Source organism: Silene latifolia, chromosome 11 (assembly GCF_048544455.1).
Source record: "Silene latifolia isolate original U9 population chromosome 11, ASM4854445v1, whole genome shotgun sequence".
NCBI classification, from domain to species: Eukaryota; Viridiplantae; Streptophyta; class Magnoliopsida; order Caryophyllales; family Caryophyllaceae; genus Silene; species Silene latifolia.
The window spans coordinates 205,857,772-205,878,352 of record NC_133536.1 but is presented as its reverse complement, the minus strand read 5'-3'; the positions used below and the strand labels follow the sequence as shown (position 1 = coordinate 205,878,352).

Here is a 20,581-nt window from a genome sequence, read left to right as displayed (position 1 = left end):
TTCATGGTCCACTGTTGGAGATAGTCATTAGACAGATAAACTGTGTTGGGAATCAGTGATGAATTGTCTCTGTGGTCGGACCATGGCAGTGTGGTTGGTGCCCTGGCAGCGTAGTGGTAATTTCGTGTTGAACATACCAATGGAAACATAAGTCGCTTACTTGGTTCAATGAGTACAATGACTAATTAGTAGGTTTGTTTTTTATGGATACAAGTTCAAGTTCACATTTTGTAATTGTCCTCGAATATACTCCCTCTAATTTCCTATTATCTTCCCTTTTTTCTTTTTCACACTAGTTTGATCAGCTTCTCTCTTTCCTTTTTTGGCAAGTTTTATTCATTCTTTATTATTTTCAATTTATTATTTTTTTCTCTCTTATAAACTTCACAACTTAAACCTATTTTATTCATTCTTTCCATTCTTTCTTCCCATTTCTTATTTTTTGTGCCCAAAAGAAAAGGGAAGATAAAAGGAACTTGGAGGGAGTATATATTAGTTCTTCTTACTATGAAATCGGATCGTAATATCGTATTATGATTCTTTCTCTAGAAATTTTCAAATGAATAGAATCGTAAGATTTTACAACCATGATCGAATTATAAGATCTAGAATCGGTCAAGTATTTTTAGATCGTAAAATCGTAGTATCGAATCGGGATTCCGATAACAATGATCAAAACCTTTCTACCCCGGCGACTTTGCCCTACCCATATACATCACCCTCTCACTCCAGCTTTCTATTGGCGACTCCACACTACCTTCGTCAACCTCTTTCCCCCACCCTTCGAAATCCTCACTCACAACCCCTCCGCCACCATCCAAACATAAATATTCACTCTCCATGACTCAAATTCCCCTCGCCCACGAGGGATCCAAGTGTTGTCACTGAATTCTAATACCGCGTGAGGAAATCATTTTCGCCAAAATGTCAGTTAATTATCGAAACCTATTCAATGATTTTATGGGAGTATATTATAGTTAATCATCTTAATTTACTCCCTCCATACCACACCAATGATAACATTGAGAATATTGGCACTATTCATAAACGTAGAGAATCTTTGATATTATTCTTAATCTATAAAATAAAATATAGTCATGTGAGATTTTGTTTGATTTATCGTCATGAATGCTATAAGAATATCAATTTTTTATAATTTTTAATATTGTAAAACTAAAGATATTCACGTTGCAAAAAATGTCTCGACAAGTGTGAAAAAGTCAATGTTACCATTGGTGTGGTATGCAGGGAGTAGTATTACTCTATATTGAAGTCAAACAACAACTAGGAGTAATTCTCCATTTCTCCCTATTAAAATGGAAAGACACAATTATAAAAGTTCCATAATGAAATTCATGATTAGAATGCCACATTACCATACAACAAGGTTAAAACGGGTTAGGATCATCTCCATTATCTCAAAAATAATAGATGGTTCATTACCTCTAATAGGTTCATTTAATATATTATTTCTCCAACACATCACCAATTCACCATCCATTACATAATGTTGTGATCATTAGATCGTTTCGTGATAATATTTAGACCGTTAAGAGGTAATGGAAAGGAAAAATAATGGAGAGACCCAAATCGGGATAAAACAAATCAAGCAAGAACACATGAAGTTTCTTATCTCAAATTGAATTAATTTAGCTAGGCTGCGTTTGACCAAGTCTTGTTGACTATATTGAATTAATTTGACTTCTTCTTCTCTGTCAAGCTCAATACATATTGACAATTGACCTACTACATTACACTATATATACATCCTCGTAATTTAAAGATCAAATTAATAGAGTTCTTAAGTTCTTGGAAATTAATCTCATAAGAAAATCAAATACAAAATAATTTGTATTTTCAAATTAATCACCAAAAAATAAGAAAATTAAATACAAAATCATTTGTATTTCAAATTAATTACCAAAAAAAAGTGGGAAATATGGCACACGGTGTACTTGAGATATTGTTGGTCGAGGCTCATGGTCTTCCTCACGCTGATTTTCTTCGTAAGTTTTGTTTATTTATTTATTTATTATTATCGATTTATTTATTCCGTTTTATTTCTTTGTTTTGTGTTTTAAAATTTAGATGATGTTTTTAGTTGATATTTTTCTTGGTTTGTAATAAGAGTATAGATACACTCACAAGCAATTTCAAGACTCAAGAGTCAGCTAACTTGGTAGTCGAAATTATAAGATACCCATGTATATTCTCACAATATGTGTTTAAACACAAATTTTTGGTTCAGAAGAACCATTTTCGTCTTTTCAAAAACACGGGATTTTGTGAACATATTATGATCAAATGTAACCACATTGGTCCATCTAGTGTTACATCTTATGGTAACTTGTTTTCCGAAAGTGTCACATTTGGCTGTAAAATGGTGTTAAAATCCCATCTTATTATTTCAGACCAAAATGACCCGTTTAAGGGAGACCAACTAGTGTTTAAAACTCGTCAATGTCAATATTACCCTACTCTTATGGCTATCTTCAATGATGAAAATTAAGTACCACCAAGAGCTATGAAATTCAAGTATTCATTATTTCTCCATATAATTTTTGCAACAGCAGGTCTCCCTTGTGACGGGTCGGATCTTGCGACGGGTATTTTGTGAGTGAAAATGGGTAGAGGGGACAAGGTGGGCACCCATCCCATGTGCTCCTTCTCTCACCCTAATGGGTTTTTTGTGAGAATTTGTGTTTTTGCAACTTTCGAGCCTACTTGTATCTGTCCTTCATACTACAGCCTCGCTTTAATATTAAAAACAATAAGTCTTCTGAGTGACCGTCTCTCACTCGTTAATATTTGTGTAGTTGTAACTTGTAAATACAGTCAAAATTAACAAGAAAGTCGCATCTTCGCCTTAATTTTTATCGACATTCATTTTTTTTTCTGTCACAGATAAAATTGATCCTTATGTTTTGGTTTACTACAAAGGCCAAGAGCGAAAAACCACAATTGCAACAGGTAATTTTGTGTAAAGCTTCACTCTAAAAAAACCTTAAAATTATATATTTTCGATTATTTATACACTCTAAGGGAAGCCCGAATATTAAAATTAATAAAATATAGATGTGAAATGGCAGGACAAGGCGGAAACCCGAGGTGGAACAAGAAATTGAAATTTAGGGCAGAATATCCCGGCTCGGGAAGGGACTATAAGCTAACATTCAAGGTCATGGACCATGACACTTTCACTTCCGATGATTTCCTTGGCCAAACTACGTAAGCTTTATTTGTTTACATTTTTTTTATTTTGTAAGGAGTGAAAGAAAACAAATGTAAATTATTGACTAAGATGAAGGGAGTATTTAATTAGCAATTAATCCTTTAAATTATGTTTTAACATATTATATTCTTGTAAAATAAAGGATTCATGTGGATGATCTACTATCCTTGGGAGTAGAGAAGGGGTCTTATGACATGCGTACGACCAAGTATAGATTGGATGCAGCTAATGGAAATTATTGTGGTGACATTAAAATTGGTGTCAAATTCACTTGCGAGGTACGTATTTATTTGGTCTGGGTCCAGTAAGAACCACTGATATAATTGATATTAATTAGTTGATCATCAATATTTATTTTGGAATTAATGACAACTTTTATTATGAATAGGCAATGATGAACGATGAAGATGATGATGATATTGGAGGATGGAAGGATAGCGTTTATGAATGATGAATATCGATTCACTCTACCTGTCAAATTGTTAATTACATTCAAATATTGTACATTTGTAGGTTGTGTAGAGAATTGTGTATATCGAATAGTTAGATGATTGATATTTTTTTTTACTATGTCTCCGTATTAAGGAAGCAAAGTATTGCCGCCCTTACATGTCTTTTATTTTCGAGTTTTGTTTAATTTCATTTAATTTTATTTAAGTTGTATAGTTGTTTGAAATGATGTGAATTCATGTCTCAATTTGATGAAGCTTGTCCAACTAAAATGTAAATCTTTATTTCACTCTCAAATTTAGTTATCAAATTGATCACTTGTCTACACTTATGAAATTATCGCATTGTCAAGAAACATAGTATTCGTCGAAATAAATTTTACACTTAAAACCTTGCTTATATTCAGCTCTATCTTTCATGGCTGCTTTGTCATGAGACGGTTGTGTGGTAGTCCGACGTGATAATAAAAAAACAGAAATTTAGGAAAAAAAATCAGTATTTGTCTATGAGTGTTGCGTATGAGTTTTTAGGAATTGAGTAGAGGTGATCACGGGCCGGGCTAGTGCGAGACTTGTGTAATACCCTGACTTTCTTAGCTATGCACTGAGCTGAGTACAGCAGAATATTCGATCGAGTGACACTCACTCGATCGAGTGAGTGGCCCGAGTGCCCTCTGGGCATTAACCCAGCTCTTGGTTGTGAACCACTCGGCCGAGTGGCTGGTGCAGTCGATCGAGTGTATGGGCTGAGGGACAGTTTTGGCGAGGTGGGCTCCATGTGTTGGGCCATAGTATATAAGCTTCATTTTCAGATTTCCTCTTCATTTCTCAACCCTAAACATCTCCAAACTTCCTCTTTGCCTTTCAAATCCTCTCAAAACATCTCAACAACCTTATCCTTTGGAAATCTTACCTTATCTTGACGATTTGGTGTTCAAGCTTCAACCTTTTCATTTCTTTACATTTGATGTGGCTTCCTAGAGGAGGATTAGTGTGCTTGTTTGTGATAATTGGAGGATTGCTGAAAGGCAGGTTTCCCTACTCAATTTCAATAAGTATGAGTGTTTACATGTATCATTATTGTGTGGTCGTTGCATTATAACATGATTATTGTGGGAATTGTTGTTAGTCTCATAGTAGTGTTGAAATTTCATTGTGGCATGATAATGAATTGTTAATGTTGGTTTCATGATATCATTAGAGTTGCATTGTAACATGTCAAGTGGAGATTTCATCTTGAGGTAGTGTTATGGTTATTGGTGTACATGAGTACATGGCTTAATTGGCATCTATTTCATATGAGAAAGAAGTATGTTTGATAATCATTGTACACGTGAAAATATCATGTTGGCATATTGTGTTGCATATTGAGATATATGTGATTGTGATGGATGTTGGAGATTGTGATGGAGTTGTGGTAGTGATATATGATTGTTGAGGAGACATAAGACGGGTCGGAAGACCGTCTTACACTTGGATCGCCTCTTCGAGCTTCCCACTCCAAGAGGGATGTGCACGTTAATGAATTGAGTATGGAGGGGCTCGTGTTTCGTCACAACGCCTGGCAAGGGTTTGGTTAGCGCACGGGCTTGGTACTACGGATGTGCCCCGACTCCCGAGTATGTACCAGTTTTACGGACTTGCGGTCCGGCTGTTTGGTGGGCGGTGCTGCGGTGCCATCACCGGGTTGTTGGTACCGTGTGTGTGTCCCTGGTACCGGTGAGGTGGTTGCAGAGTTGTGGTGGATTGTGTCGTGTGTATTTCATTGGTGTGTCGCATATTCATATACATGTGTCGTATCTTAAGTATTTATATTATTGAAACTGACGTGTGTTGGTTGTGTGTAATCGTCATCTATTTCCGGTGTGGCCGGTGTTGATCCATATGATATTTCCGATCATTTGGGGAGCAATTTGAGTACAGGTTTGGTTTGGTAGCTGGCGGGAGATGGGTTGAGTCACGAGCTTGAGGATCACCGAGTCATCATAAGCTAGTCGACATAGATTGCATTAGAAAGGTTGTAGTAGCATTAGACTTGCATCATTCATCCGTTTACTTGTCATGTAATTCACCAAACATGTCATTTATATAAAATTTTACTTAATTGTAGTTCCTAATCACTGCTATGGGAAACCCCGAGATGGTGACACTTTCCGATTATCTTGTTCGAGAAAGAAGGAGGTGTTACTCCCGGACCGTGCCTTTCTAACAAAACGAGCCATTTGTATGGGCTGCGTTGGTCCAAATGCGTAGACTTATTTATGAAGCCCAAACCTGGCCCTTATGGGTTAATTGGGTTTTTGGGCGTAAATGGGCTTTTTGAGCTCTTAAATTTACGACTTATCCTAAAAAATAATTAGCATATGTAGTTTATAAAATTACGACTTTGAAAAACATATGTAGTTTATAAAATTATACTCCCTCCATTTTTCTGTTTTCTTCCCATTTCATTAAAATACTCCTCACATATATTAGACAAATGAGAAAGAAACAAAAAAATGAAGGGAGTACAAAATATGATGAACTGCAAATGAATTGCTCTCCAAAATAAAATAAAGACAAACTTCACCACTTTAAATTGTTTAATCATACATTCGTGAATATGATTTATATTATGTACACATTGTTTTATAAATCTAAAAAAACACACAAATTGTTCTATAAGACCAATACTTAGCTAAGACTAACCCCATTGCAACAAAATTACTTAATAAAAATATGAAATACTACTTTTATTTTAATAACCTAATATCTTAAATTAACTGTTCAGGGTGTAATTCCAGAGCAGATATTTGTTCCCACTCGTGGCTCGTAGAATGATGTCTTTGCTTGAATCCTCCTTGCAGTCTCCTGAAACGATGAACAAACTGAGGGCTCGGCTTTGGCCGAGCGTACTCACTCCGACGCTCAAGTCAGTTAACTTAGAGGGATAAGTTGTTGTTACTTGGCTAAATGCGTATTGTAGAGAGATAAGGAAGATATTACCAGATGAATAGTGATTATTAGGTTAAAATGTGGATCTTTTCCTCAATGAAGGTTGAGGAGTATTTATAGACTTTCACCTTTTGTCACGTAGTGGCCAAGTGGCCAAGTGGCTAGCAGGTGGAAAGACAGTTCTACCCTCGGCCGATGGACCTATGGCAGGCCGGCCGAGGGGTCTTGGATATGAGTACGCGGATATGTGTCCCGGCTGGATAGGTGCCAGGTAGAGACCCAGTGTGACAGTAGATGGATTGCATCGATTAGGACTGTCTAAGTCGTTGACTTTGCTGTGGATATCTTTGACTTTGCTCAATATGTTGACTTGGTCAGCGGTGCAGAATATGCCCCATCAATTTGCCCCAGCGTAGTCTATGCCGTGGTATGGGCTCCGATGTATGTTGAGCGTATATTCTGCACAAGTGATTTCAGAAAATTTTTCTGCATCAGCTTCTTCTACTGTGTCGGCTTCTTCTACTGCGGCCTGGTTCTTATTAGGCCGTACCATATCCCCCCTTCACATGGATGTGTAAAGGGCATCCGATGTGGAAAAGAAAATGACGCTGGCCGAGACCAGGGTTGAGAGTGCCGGTTGTTTTTGATTGCCCCCGGCCGGTGCTTCCTAGCTTGGTTGATCATGTGGCCGGCGGAGAGCAGATACCTAGGAATTTGTTGAGGAAGATGAATAGGCGAAGAGATGTGAATGGGCGTGTTGAAGACGCTTGGTCACTGTTGCATTGATTGACGTTCAACTGTTGCAACGATTGACATTCCGTGGTTGCATGTCTGACACGTGTCTGTTTGCTGATTGGCTGACGTTCATGGGCTGTGCCCTGATTGGTCCTTCTTCATTGGCTTTTCCCTATAAATAGGGCAGTTATTCCGTGATTTTGGCCACCAATTTCATTTTCTCAAATTTTCTCAAAAATCTTCATCTCTCTAAACTTTCAAGGGCTTTCTTTTCTTCTAATCTTCAGAGTCTCTGATCCGGCGAGTGTTTTTCTTCAAGGTAAACAAACAAATTTTCTTTTACTTTGTTAGTAATTGTTGTGAACATGTCTTCTGCTGATGCTGGACCTAGTGAACCTGCGTCGGGGGGCCCTAGGTCTCCTTCTCCTGAAGTTGATCCTCAAATTCTGGAGGAATGGGAGGATGATGATGATGATGGTGATTTCGGTGATGATTTCGGTGATGATTTCGGTGATGATGCGGAAAGGGCTCGTCCTAATGAGGGGAGGCAGTACGTTATGGATCACGGCGACGCCTGTAAGGTCCGTCTCGACCGTGCTTGGACCCATAAGCTCGCCAGTTGTTCCGGCGAGACACTTTTCGAAGGCCATTTTTTCTTTGGTAGGGGATACAAAATTGTTATCCCTGAGGAGGGTCAGGCCGTCTGTTGCCCTCCACCGGGCTACACCGGCGTATACATGCGGCATTTGGAGTACGGGCTCCGGTTTCCGCTGAATGGGTACGTTATGGCCATCATTAGAGCCATGAACGTTGCCGTTGCCCAACTGCACCCGTTGGCTATGAGGGCCATAATCGGCTTTGTCTGGCTCTGTCTCTTCAAGGGAGAGGCCCCAACGGTGAATTTATTCCGCCGGCTTCATCATTTCAAACCATCAATCTCTGGCCGCGTCGGATGGTACAGTGTGCAAATGGAGCAGGGTTATGTCTCTGTTGACAAACTTTCTTCTTGCAAGGACTGGCAAGGTCGGTGGGTGTACGTTAGGGTGCTTGGATGACTATCCGCCGCCCGCTCCTTCCAAAGACCGAGTTAATTTGCGGTGTGAGACTAAGGCGGAGCATGACGGATGGGTCACCCGGAAGAAGCTTAAAATGGATGCCGCAAGGTCCCTCTTAAGGAGGATGAGAAGGCGGCGATGAGGCTTTTGAGGTGGACAAGAGTGGGCTGCCGAAAAGATGGATCCCCCCAACGCAGATCATTCTTCAGGATGAGCCGCTTTGCCATGTCGGCCTCATACCGGCCCTAGCACAGGGTGAGTGGGGTCGGTGTGAGGCCCATCACCGTTCTCAATGTTCGTGTTTCTCGAATTTCGATTTATTTCTTTTACTTAACTCTTGCTTTGTTTCTTTTTGAGACCACTTTGGACCGACTGTCGAGAGGATATCCTCCGGAGAATGGGGCTGCACAAAGATAAAACTGTTGCTAACTTGCATCCCAAGGCTCTAGCCCATGACCGCAGGACGTCGCCGAATGATCTCATGGAACGACAGCTGGAGGGCTTGAACATGGAGGAGGCCCAGGCGAAGGTTGTTAGCAGCATGGCGCGCCGGACGCGGAAAACAAAGTCTTTGGCGGTGACAGCGTCGACACCGGTTCCACCTCCCATCCTCCCCCCTAAGAAGGAGACGGTGGAGATCGTTGATATTACTGATGGGGGGGACTCTGACGCGGAAGAATCTCCCCTTGTCCGTAAGAGGAAGGAGACAGCCTCTACCGCTGGCAAGGAAATGCGTCCTCCGGCCAAGAAGGCCAAGCATGGCACGGATCTATCCTATGGCTCAGATTTAGTCGGTTCGTTAGGTGCTTCTGATGACAGGCTCTCTGGTATGTCAATACGTGTTGGCACTGATGCTTTCATTAAATTTTTGCAGACCAGCCCACCGCTGTCGGCCATTGCTCTTATTGGGCGAAAGGCGTAGTGGAGGAGAACCCCGTGCGGGGTGATCAAAACGTCACCATTGTCTCTTCATCCCGAAGGCTTCCTTTCCCACCGCAGTGGTGATCAAAACGTCACCATCGTCTCTTCATCCCGGAAGGCTTCCTTTTCCCAAATGCGCAGTCGGTGATCAAAACGTCACCACCGTCTCTTCATCCCAGAAGGCTTCCGTCTCCCAGCTTATAGAGGAAGGCACGAAGCTGATCAAGGAGCTGGCGAGGTGGAACGAGCTGACCGGTGCTCGTATCATAGAGCAGGAGAAAGCCGTGGCTCAATCTGTTTTTGAGCGTAATGCCATCAAGCAGGTGGCCGTGTCGGCGAAGCTAGATTTCCTCAATGAGCAGAAGCTTAGGGGAGACGCCGAGAAGGCGCTCTTGGCTGAGAGAAAACTCAGGGAGGACGCTGAGAAGGAGGTCCTTGCTGAGAGAGCCAAGGCCGAAGCTGCGGCGGCGGAAGCTGCGAAGCTGCTGGAGAAGTATAACCTTGTTCGGAGGCACGGCCGACCTCTACCTCCAAAGCGAGGAACGAATCCGAGGGACTGTTTAAGGCCCAGGGGGAGGTGGTTCGGAGCAAAGAGGCCATCATCAGGCAAAAGGAGGAGGACATTGAGATGCTCCAAACCGTCATGCTCCCTAAAATGTGCGCCGAATTCCGGGATCTGGCCGAAGAAGCTGCCAGGGAGGTGATTGGGGAGCTTTTCCCTCTTGACGGTTCCTTTCCGTGGGGCAAATTTGACGAGCTGCTTGACGACAAGCTCGAAGCTAAGGAGAAGGCCGTGGCGGAGAAGGCCAAGGAGGCGGTGAGGGTGAGGATAGAGAAAGAGGCGGCCGCGGAGAAAGCAGCTCTTGCTGAGAAGGCTAAGGCGGCCAAGGAGGAAGCCGAGAGAATGAGGGCGGTGATCTTCCGCCGAGGCTAAGGCCGAGGCCGTTGAAGCCGAGGCTCTTTGAAGATCGCTTGGGTTGCCCATCGAAGAAGATGCGGCTACCGTTCTTGATGGCAAAGAATAACAGGCATAGGGAGACGGGCGGTTGTCACCAGGCTCACCCGGCGTCTCGGATAGCTTCAGCTGTTCGGGAGCCAATTATTAAGCCCTTCCTTCCTGCCATCTTTTGTCGCTCCAAATGACATTTGTAATTTTTGCTTTTCTTTCCTTGTATTTTGTATAACTTTGGTAGGTTGTGTTTTGGCTTATCCCTATGGGGACGGCCGTCGTCTGTATTCTCTTCACCTGTAACCTGTTTATCATTTTTAATAAGAGTTCGTTTCTTTTGCCTTCGGCCTGGCCGAGGTCTTTATCTCATTTCTTACTCCTCCGCTAATAGTTGAGCGTCTCAACTGTTTTTAGCGTTTTCACTTTGCCTCTGGCTTGGCCGAGGTCTTTTCTCGTCTTCGTCTGAGTTGCCTTCTTACGTTATTAATTGAGCGTCTCTTTTTGTTTCCGCCTCGGCTTGGCCGAGGCAGTTTAGAGTGCGTACCTCAACTGTGTCGAATGCTTCTAAGGCATTTTGATTGCTTTTGCGAGAATAAACTGCGCTAGCCGTGACTGTCACGGTGTCTGCTTCCTGAGGATGATTGCCGCTCTTGTCGGTTATGACAGTGTGAGCCGGCGTCGGTTTCTTGATAGCGTGTTACGTGGCGTCTACCACTTGGAGTGACTGCCGAAGCGTCTACTACTTGGGGTGACTGCGACGGCGCTATATTTCTTGATGGAGACTGCCGCTCTTGTCGGTATGACAGTATGAGCCGGCGTCTGCTTCTTGATAGCGTGTTACGTGGCGTCTACCACTTGGAGTGACTGCCGAAGCGTCTACTACTTGGGGTGACTGCGACGACGCTATATTTCTTGATGGAGACTGCCGCTCTTGTCGGTATGACAGTATGAGCCGGCGTCGGTTTCTTGATAGCGTGTTACGTGGCGTCTACCACTTGGAGTGACTGCCGAAGCGTCTACTACTTGGGGTGACTGCGACGGCGCTATATTTCTTGATGGAGATCGCCACTCTTGTCGGTATGACGATATGAGTCGGCGTACGCTTCTTCATAACGATCTGCCGCTCTTGTCGGTATGACGGTATGAGCCGCGTACGCTTCTTCATAACGACCGCCGCTCTTGTCGGTATGACGGTGTGAGCCGCGTCGGCTTCTTGGTAGAGATCCGCTCTTGTCGGTATGACGGTATGAGCGCGTACGCTTCTTCATAACGACTGCCGCTCTTGTCGGTATGACAGTATGAGCCGGCGTCTGCTTCTTCATAACGACTGCCGCTCTTGTCGGTATGACAGTATGAGCCGGCGTCTGCTTCTTCATAACGACTGCCGCTCTTGTCGGTATGACAGTGTGAGCCGGCGTCGGCTTCTTGGTAGAGACTGCCGCTCTTGTCGGTATGACAGTATGAGCCGGCGTCTGCTTCTTCATAACGACTGCCGCTCTTGTCGGTATGACAGTATGAGCCGGCGTCTGCTTCTTCATAACGACTGCCGCTCTTGTCGGTATGACAGTGTGAGCCGGCGTCGGCTTCTTGGTAGAGACTGCCGCTCTTGTCGGTATGACAGTGTGAGCCGGCGTCTTCTTCCTGCAAATGACTATGGGGAAAATGAACATTTTGATGGAAGACTTGGTCGATTTTACATTATACGAAAACATGCGTCGGGGTGCCCACAGCTGTTTTGGACACCTCTGCCGCTATACAAGGTCTACCAGTTTCCTAATGCCTTATTAGAGGCGCTCCTTACCTGTCAGCCGTCAGTTGCATCCATGAGGTCGCCCTCCTGTTGTAAGGATGGGCTTTTCCCCCTCTCTGTCTGTTTTGCCACTTTGAGGGATTGCATGTTGCATCCTCTGGCAGATATCTGGACGTTGACCACCTCGTCCTTCTCGTCCTTGGAGATGAGCTTATGCGCTTCCCCCCGGTTCGAGACATACATTAGTGTCAGGGCCCAGATGGACATCACTGTGTCGGCCTCGCTCAGAGTGACTCGGCCTATGAGAACGTTGTAGGCGGACGAGCCGTCAATGACTACGAACTCAGCTAGGACATTCTTAGCCGCATTCCCCTCGCCGAGCGTTACCGGCAGTCTGATTGAACCCAGGGGTACCAGGCCAGCCCCGGAGAAGCTGTACAGTGGGTGGGTGCAGGGGCTCAAGTCCTTGATTTTCAGGCCGAGGCTGTGGAAGCACTCCCTGAACATGATGTTCGTGTAGGCGCCTGTGTCAATCAGACACCTCTTCACCAGGTGGTTGGATATGTCCAAGTTGACTACAAGTGAGTCGCTGTGAGGGGCGATGACTCCCTCGTAGTCCTTCCTTCAAATAGTCATATCGGGAATGTTGGAAGCGGGGATCGATGTGTTGGGCACAAAGTTGATGGCCTGATACAGCTCGTTCAGGTGCCGCTTGTGCCCATGAGCTGACCCACCATTCTCGTTGCCCCCGATGACTACATGGATCACTCCTATCCGTTGAAAGACGGATTTCTTATCTGAACCGCTGGCGTCAGTTTTTTGGCCTTTGGCAACATACTTGCCGAGGCTACCCTTACGGATCAGCTCTTCAATGGCATTCTTCAGATGCCGGCAGTTGTCAGTGAGGTGACCGGTGTGGCCGTGGTACTCACGATCGGCTCGTGTCACCGTCCCCCTTTGGCTTGGGGGGCCTTTCCCATGTCTGGCCCTCTTTTTTGCTCAGGGTGAAGACCTCGGCGGCCGATACGACCAGAGGGGTTTTATCATGGTAATGCCTTTGGTAAAACGTTCCCGAACTCCCCCCGGCGCTCGTCGAGTCCTGTTTCCTGGCGGATCTCTCAGACCGTGACCTATTATTGTCACGGCGTCTCTCATCGGACCGTGACCCGTTATTGTCACGACGTCTTTCATCCGGGTTGTCATCCCGGCGGCTCTTCTTTTCTGAGGGCTCGACCTCGCTGGGGCCTACCCAGGTCTTGTGATAGTCTTCCACCTTGATGGCCTGGTCGGTCATCTTCCTAGCGGCGTCTAGGCCCAAACCCCCGTACTTGATGACCTCATCTTTTAAGTCTCCCCTCGGGAGGCCTTTCATCAGTGCGAAGGCCGCTAGTTCGGGATTAATCTCCCGAATCTGCTGAACCTTGCCGTCGAACCTCTTCACATAGCTTCGTAGAGACTCGCCTTCCTCCTGTTTGATAGTTAGGAGGTCCGATGTCTCCACGGCCCTTCTTTTGTTGCAAGAGTACTGGGCTACGAAGGCGTCCCTTAGGTCGGCGAAACAGTATACCGAGCCGTGCAGAATATGCTCCATCATTAACAACTTACAAATTTAAATATGTTAGTTTTCCTTATAAAGTATAAAGTTATCAAAATAAAATCAAAAACTTAATATATCAATGTTTTTGTTTGGGCTTTTCTCCTATTAGATCAGTCTTATACTATAGGACGGTATTATAGGAGAGTTGCTGAAAAAAATATAGTGTGGCGCTGTTTGGTAAACGACATATTGGCCAATTTTTGGCATATTTAAGGGTTTTAGCATGTTTGACCAATCAATATGCTAATTTTAGTGTTTGGTAAATAGCATATTGAAACAACATATTTGGGGTCAATATCTTTGTTTTACAATATCTTTGCTTACCCCAAAGATATTGGTTAGCATATTGTAAAATAGGAAATTTTTCTCCATTTTACAAAGAAAACTAACAATCTACTAATCGTAATCTGCCAATTACCAAACACTCACATTAATTCTGCTAATTATAATATGCTAGTCAAATCTTCTGATAAAATCTGTCATTTATAATCTGCTTTTGCAATCTGCTTATGCTGAAATCAATCTATTGTTTACCAAACACGGCCTGTGTGTTTGGCCCGACTTTTAAAAGTGCTTTTCAACTTAAAAATACTTTTGGCCGAACACATCTTTATAAAAAGAAATTTCTCAAAAGTCGAAAAATCATCTTTTTGCCCATAAAAATAGAAGCAACAATTTGATGTTTCTGCTTTTGAAACACACTTTTAGAAAATTAAACTTGAAAAACAAAAACTCATTTTCAACAAGTTAGACCAAATATGTTCATGAGTTTGTAAAGAGTTTTTGTATTTCAACACCTTCTTCACTCTCTACTCACCACCAACATCCATCTGACCACCACCACCCTTCTCGGCACCCCACCCTTGGCTTTTTGCCGGCAGCTTTGCCCTGCCCACATACATCACCCCCTTACTCCGGCTTTTCGTTGGTGACTCCACCCTACCCCACCACAGTACCTTTTTCGTCAACCTCCTTTCCCCATCTTTTAACCCCTTTACTAGACACCACCATCTAAAGATAAATATTTACTCTCCACCACTCAAATTCCCCTCCCCCACGTGGTATCCATGCATGTGTTGCTGAATTCTAATACCATGTGAGAAAATCATTTTCACCAAATTCAATATTATATATTAAATCCAGAAACCAATGGACTTTAACGTAATTAAAGAGAGTTATACAAATTAATTATACTATATAGTTTTAAATAAATAACACCGTGTGATGGACCCGATTAAGGGATCTCAATGCAAATATTATATAGCTTGGGTTAAAATTAAATTTCATAGAAGCTTGGTAATTTTCTTAATCATGGTCAATTTCCTTAAAATAAAATAATTAATTAAGATGGTCAATTTCCTTAAAATAAAATAATTAATTAAGAAGGTCAATTTCAAGGAGACTAAGAGAAAGAAGATGTTTGGTAATTTTCCTAAATATTTATAGAAGACTAGAAGATGGTCAATTTTCCTAAAACAAAATAATTAATTAGTATGAATATGCACACTTATGGTATTAATTATTATCATCATAAAATTATATATTAAATAATTTTATTAAACTTTATAGTTTATTAGATGTATAGAGATGTTAATTATTTAACATACAAAAATATAATAAGTAGGTTATAAATAATTTAAGTTAGATTCCATAATATATAATATTGCATAATTCTTTCGATTTGATTTAATGCATATATGTAATATATATTTATATAAATATAAAATCCTCTTAAAATTGCATGACTAAGTAGTAAAAGTAATTTCGTCAGTAAAGAAAAGAATTGTAGTAACATTGGATATTTGTTATATGATAGTAATCAATCATTTGAATAGTAAAAGTAACAATATTATCAGCGAGATTAGTGAAGTGGTAAAAACAACAACAGGAGTAGTGAAATAATCAATATTAATGCGGCAATAGTGAAAGTAACAATAATTACGACGGGAGTAGTGAAATTATCAATATTAATGCGGCAGTAGTGACAGCAACAATAATTACGACGGGAGTAGTGAAAGTAACAATGATTACGAGCAAGTAGTGAAATGTTATTACTATTGTTTCATTAATAGCAGTAAATCATTAATAGCGGGAAGGATGAATTTGTCTCAAAATTTATTTCATTGTAATTTTAGGATATGTTATAGAAAATATATTAATGATAAATTTATGCGTTATGCAACTTTAAGTAATTTTAGTTAATGAAAAAAAAAAAATTAATGGTAGGTAGAGGTAGCCCGGGCGAAGCTGGACACCAATACTAGTGTTAGTAATTATCAAAACCTATCTATTCAATGATATTATGGGAGTATATTATGGTTAGCCATTTTAATTCAGTAGGTCTCCCTTGTGACGGGTCGGATCTTGCGACGGTTATTTTGTGAGTGGAAATGGGTAGAGGGGACAAGGTGGGCACCCACCCCATGTGCTCCTTCTCTCACCCCCTATGGATTTTTTGTGAGACAATATGGTATCCGTCACAAGTTTGTGACGGATACCCTCCGTCACAAGCAATATTTTGTGTTTTAATTTACTACATACTGAAAGTCAAACAACAACTAGGAGTAATTCTCCCTATTAAAATTGGAAAAACAAGATTAAAACAAATAAAGAAGAACATATGAAGTTTCTTATTTCAAATTGAATTAATTTAGCTAGGCTGCTTTTAATAATTGACCAAGTCTTGTTGACTATTATTATTGAAAATTAATATGACTTCTTCTAATATGTCAAGCTCAATACTAACTACTGACCAACTCCATCACCCTATATATATGTTTTCATAATAAACATCAAACTAATAGGGTCTTTAGCTCTTGGAAATCATTTTAGAAGAAAATTAAATACAAGATAAATCGTAGCCAAAACAATTAGCAAAAAAAAAAAAGTCGGAAATATGGCACGAGGAATGTTGGAAATATTGTTGGTCGAGGCTCACGGTCTCCCTCACACCGATTTTCTTCGTATGTTTTTCTTTTTTATACTCTCTTCATTCCAATTATATTGTTATCCAGTATTATTTTTTAATTTAAGTTGTAAGTGATGTTCCTTAGTTTGATCTTTTTGTGGGATGAAATTTATACGTGTTATTTCATATTTCATGTGACAATATTAAAGTTTTTTTTCCCTGCAATTTTGAGATTTTAAAAGTCAACCAGAGTACTAGACTATGTTTGTTCCAATTATAGGTGTATAAGTAGGAGAATAGCTCCTATAAATCAGATGAAGTCTTGGACATAGTTGTATGATAATAAGTTTTTCACTATCCAAATCTACCAATCCTCACACTAGTTTAAAAGGATTCGACATGGTTGTCTATCTAAGTGTCGGGCTTCAATGAAACATTTGCCTATTTTGGCTTAAAATGAGGTCTCTTACCCATGTTTAAGTGTCGAGTGTCGGATACAGTAAGGGAGAAAATAACAGGAGTTGAAGTTAAATATAGATCCAGATTATTGATTTCAATTTTCAATCCATCCTTGAAACATCATGAGGGAAAACACTAATATGTAAAGAATTGAGAATAAATGTTCGTCGAATATCAGCTTTTGGTTCATTTGATATAGCAAGTCAAACCATGAAATAGTATTTAGGTTCGTGATTTAAATTTAAATCCCGTCAACAATAATATTACCCGATTCTTTTAAACCTAGTTGTATCGATCATCAATCGCTAGGAACTACGAGTTGATAATTCCATTATATTTATTGCTACTTGTGGATCTAGTTGTATTTGTCTATGAAACTTTAATAGGACAGCCTAGATAGCTCTATATGAGAAATAAATCAATAATACATGCGTCGTTGTAACTTGTAAATAGAGTCGAAATTAGCAAGAAATAGTCACACATTATATTGGCCTTATTTTCCGAGAAGGCAACCGGGCTGCCGACTGGTTGGCTAATGCAGGGGTGTACTCGTCTACAAGTACAACAGTTATCGATGTGCTACCTGATGGGCTCAGGACTATTTTACGCGAGGATATTCTAGGGGTTGCAATACCTCGTTTAGTTAGCATCTAGTTCGTCTTTTTTCTTCGGGGCTTCGCCCCTCTTATGTACCAAAAAAAAAAAAAAAAATATTGGCCTTATTTTTATTGATTAATAATTCTTTGTTTTAATTGTTGAAAAGTTGACATTTTCAATGGTTTTGTTACAGATAAAATTGATCCCTATGTTTTGGTTTATTACAAAGGCCAAGAGCGAAAGACCACTATTGCAACAAGTAATTTTTTTTGCACTTATTAATTATCGGTTTGTATCGATTTCAATTCTCAATGTTACTTATGATGTTTTAACTCCGAATGAGTCCCGCATTAGAAAATGATGTAAATTAGTTTTTACCAAGAAATCTCACTTGAACATATGTGACGGGTTATCATTACCGATTTATCTTGAAAGTGATAATCAATTTATGGTCTTGTGTCGTAAATTCTACTATAAGAATTTAGAAACCATAAAATTATATATTTCGATCATTCATAAGATCAGGAGTTCGAATATTAAAATACAAATGTGAAATGGCAGGACAAGGTGGAAACCCAAAATGGAACGAGAAAGTGAAATTCAAGGTAGAATATCCAGGCTCGGGAAGGGACTTTAAGCTAACATTCAAGGTCATGGACCATGACACCTTCACTTCCGATGATTTTCTTGGCCAAACTACGTAAGCTTAATATAATTAATACTTAAACTAGTATAGAGCCCGTGCGAATGCACGGTATTTTAGAATGTCATGTTAGGAGAACTTAACAATTAGAGCTAATAATAATATATAAAATGAACTTTGATTTTTATTTGTACTTATCTACAATGGTTAATTTGTAAAAAAACTAAGAATAAAAATAGAACGAATTTTACATTTTCTTACTCGGAATAAGTTTATGATTAAAAAAAGAAGATTGTTAGTTTAATTATAAAAACTTATGTTTATTTTTACGCATTTGAAGCATATAACTATTTTTGTAATTTTTATTAGAATATACGGAGTAACAATTTAAACGGAGTAAAAAATTTAAAGAATAAAAAAATGAAAAGTACACACTGATTTTAATAATATGAGTAAAATCTGCATATGTTTTAAATAGAAAATTTACAACATTTAAAATACATATATTTGACTAATGAGATAATAATGAATAAAATAAATTTGGCCCAACTATAAAAGTTGCGGTGTTTGATAAGATACTTTGACACATAAAGACCATATATCAGGTCCAATACATATCTAAATAAAGTTAGGCCCAATTTCTAGTTAAAACCATTTAGGCGGGAAAATTTTTAGTTTTCTTATTCTTTTAGTTTAAGGGGGATAATCTTATTTAGTTAGCAATTAATCCTTTAAATTATGTTTATTAACATATTATGTTCTTTATAAATAATAAAGGATTCATGTGGATGATCTACTATCTTTGGGAGTAGAGAAGGGATCTTATGACATGCGTACGACCAAGTATAGATTGGATGCAGCCAATGGAAATTATTGTGGTGACATTAAAATTGGTGTCAAATTCACTTGTGAGGTTCGTATTTATTCTTTTTGCTTAATCATTTCCCATTATTTCGATTTTTTTTTGTGTAAAAGAAGTTAATAAGGGTGATTTTGATGCAAACGGGTCTGAAACCAAGTCATGAATACTATACACTTCTCATAAGTTATAACTTACCTATTAAGTTAGTTGAAATCTGTTTCATTATTTTCTATTAGTAAGACTAAGGTTAAATATATATATCTAATAAATATACGTATATTTATTTTTTCTGAGATAAAATTGATTAAAGGCCGCACAAGTCTAAACTTATAGGAAACACTTGTTTAATTTTGAACATGTAATGTCCGGAGGTATATGTTCAATGTACTCTAGAAAGAAATAGACAACCAAGAATTTCCAATCATATATTGTAATTGATTGGAAATGCTTGGTTGTCCACTTCATTATGCAACATAGAGTTTATATGTATAGTACATACTACTAGGTTTTAGAGTACGTCATAAATGTTACTACATGAACCTTCTAGAGTACATTGAACATATATCTCCTAACATTCGATCTTGTATATATCTATGATTAGTGATCACAAAAATGAGAAGTTCAAACAATGTTAGGACGATGAGTAGCATGACAACTTTACTTTGTATTATTGGAATTGATAATTTTTGTTAGTTGATCGATATCTATTTTCGAATTAACAGTTTATATTATGAATAATAGGCAATGGTGGATGACGAAGATGATGATGATGATATTGGAGGATGGAAGGACAGCAATTATGAATGATGAAATATCGATTAACTCTACCAATCAAATTGTTAATTACATCCAAATTTTGTACATTTGTAGGTTGTTTAGAGAATCGGGTCAAATAGGTAGATGATTGATTTTTATTACTACGTGATACTAAGAAAGACAAATATCGCCATGAGAAGGAGTACATTATTACATGTCTTTTTATTTTCGAGTCTTATTTCTATTTGATTTAATCTGTATTGTTGTTTGAAATGATGTAAAATTGTGAATTCATCATGTCTCAGTTTGATGAATCTTGCCAAGCTCAAATGTAGTATATCTTTGTCTAAAACTCAAACTTAATTATCATATTGATAACTTATCTGCGTAATTCCATCTTATTATCGTATGAGTGAATATCAGTACATTGAATCATAGCGACTACTCGACCCGCCTACTGCGCACATATAATATATATACTCCCTCCATTATTCTTTATATGTTGTTTTAGGTAATTGATAAATTTACTTTTTATATGTAATTTTGCATTTTCTATGCACTCTCTTTTATAGTGGAATTGCAAATTAATTATGGGTCATTAATTTCATTCCTTACAACATTTTTTCATTGGTTAGCAATAAATAAATTCACTATGTATTGTAAAGAATTAAGCATTTTGCTTTTTCCATAGTTTTATTTATTGCCTAATTAATGTTATAAATACATTTAATTTA

General features: G+C 39.5%; 1 protein-coding gene across 3 annotated transcripts; it reads left to right on the top strand.

The window, feature by feature from the left end:
* Window positions 1-1,791: 1,791 nt before the first annotated feature.
* Window positions 1,792-20,235, top strand: LOC141612439 (16 kDa phloem protein 1-like). Of its 3 annotated transcripts, none has more exons than XM_074431217.1 (5): window positions 1,792-2,006; window positions 2,905-2,970; window positions 3,090-3,228; window positions 3,375-3,510; window positions 3,621-4,058. In XM_074431217.1, the coding sequence occupies exons 1-5, from the start codon at window positions 1,940-1,942 to the stop codon at window positions 3,681-3,683; spliced, it is 471 nt and encodes a 156-aa protein (XP_074287318.1). In that variant the 5' UTR covers window positions 1,792-1,939; the 3' UTR covers window positions 3,684-4,058. The 3 variants fall into 3 exon arrangements, with proteins under 3 accessions (XP_074287318.1, XP_074287317.1, XP_074287316.1); XM_074431216.1 differs by lacking the exon at window positions 3,621-4,058 and adding an exon at window positions 19,833-20,062 and having other exon boundaries at window positions 1,833-2,006; XM_074431215.1 differs by lacking the exons at window positions 1,792-2,006; window positions 2,905-2,970; window positions 3,090-3,228; window positions 3,375-3,510; window positions 3,621-4,058 and adding exons at window positions 16,427-16,585; window positions 17,780-17,845; window positions 18,148-18,286; window positions 19,007-19,142; window positions 19,833-20,235.
* The last annotated feature ends 346 nt before the right edge of the window (window positions 20,236-20,581 follow it).

Excerpts from the sequence above, each read along its gene's own strand:
- LOC141612439 (XM_074431215.1), top strand. The coding sequence starts at position 16,519 with ATGGCACGAGGAATGTTGGAAATATTGTTGGTCGAGGCTCACGGTCTC. Across the intron at positions 18,287-19,006 it reads GATTTTCTTGGCCAAACTAC|GATTCATGTGGATGATCTAC; the intron begins GTAAGCTTAATA and ends TAAATAATAAAG. Across the intron at positions 19,143-19,832 it reads GTGTCAAATTCACTTGTGAG|GCAATGGTGGATGACGAAGA; the intron begins GTTCGTATTTAT and ends TATGAATAATAG.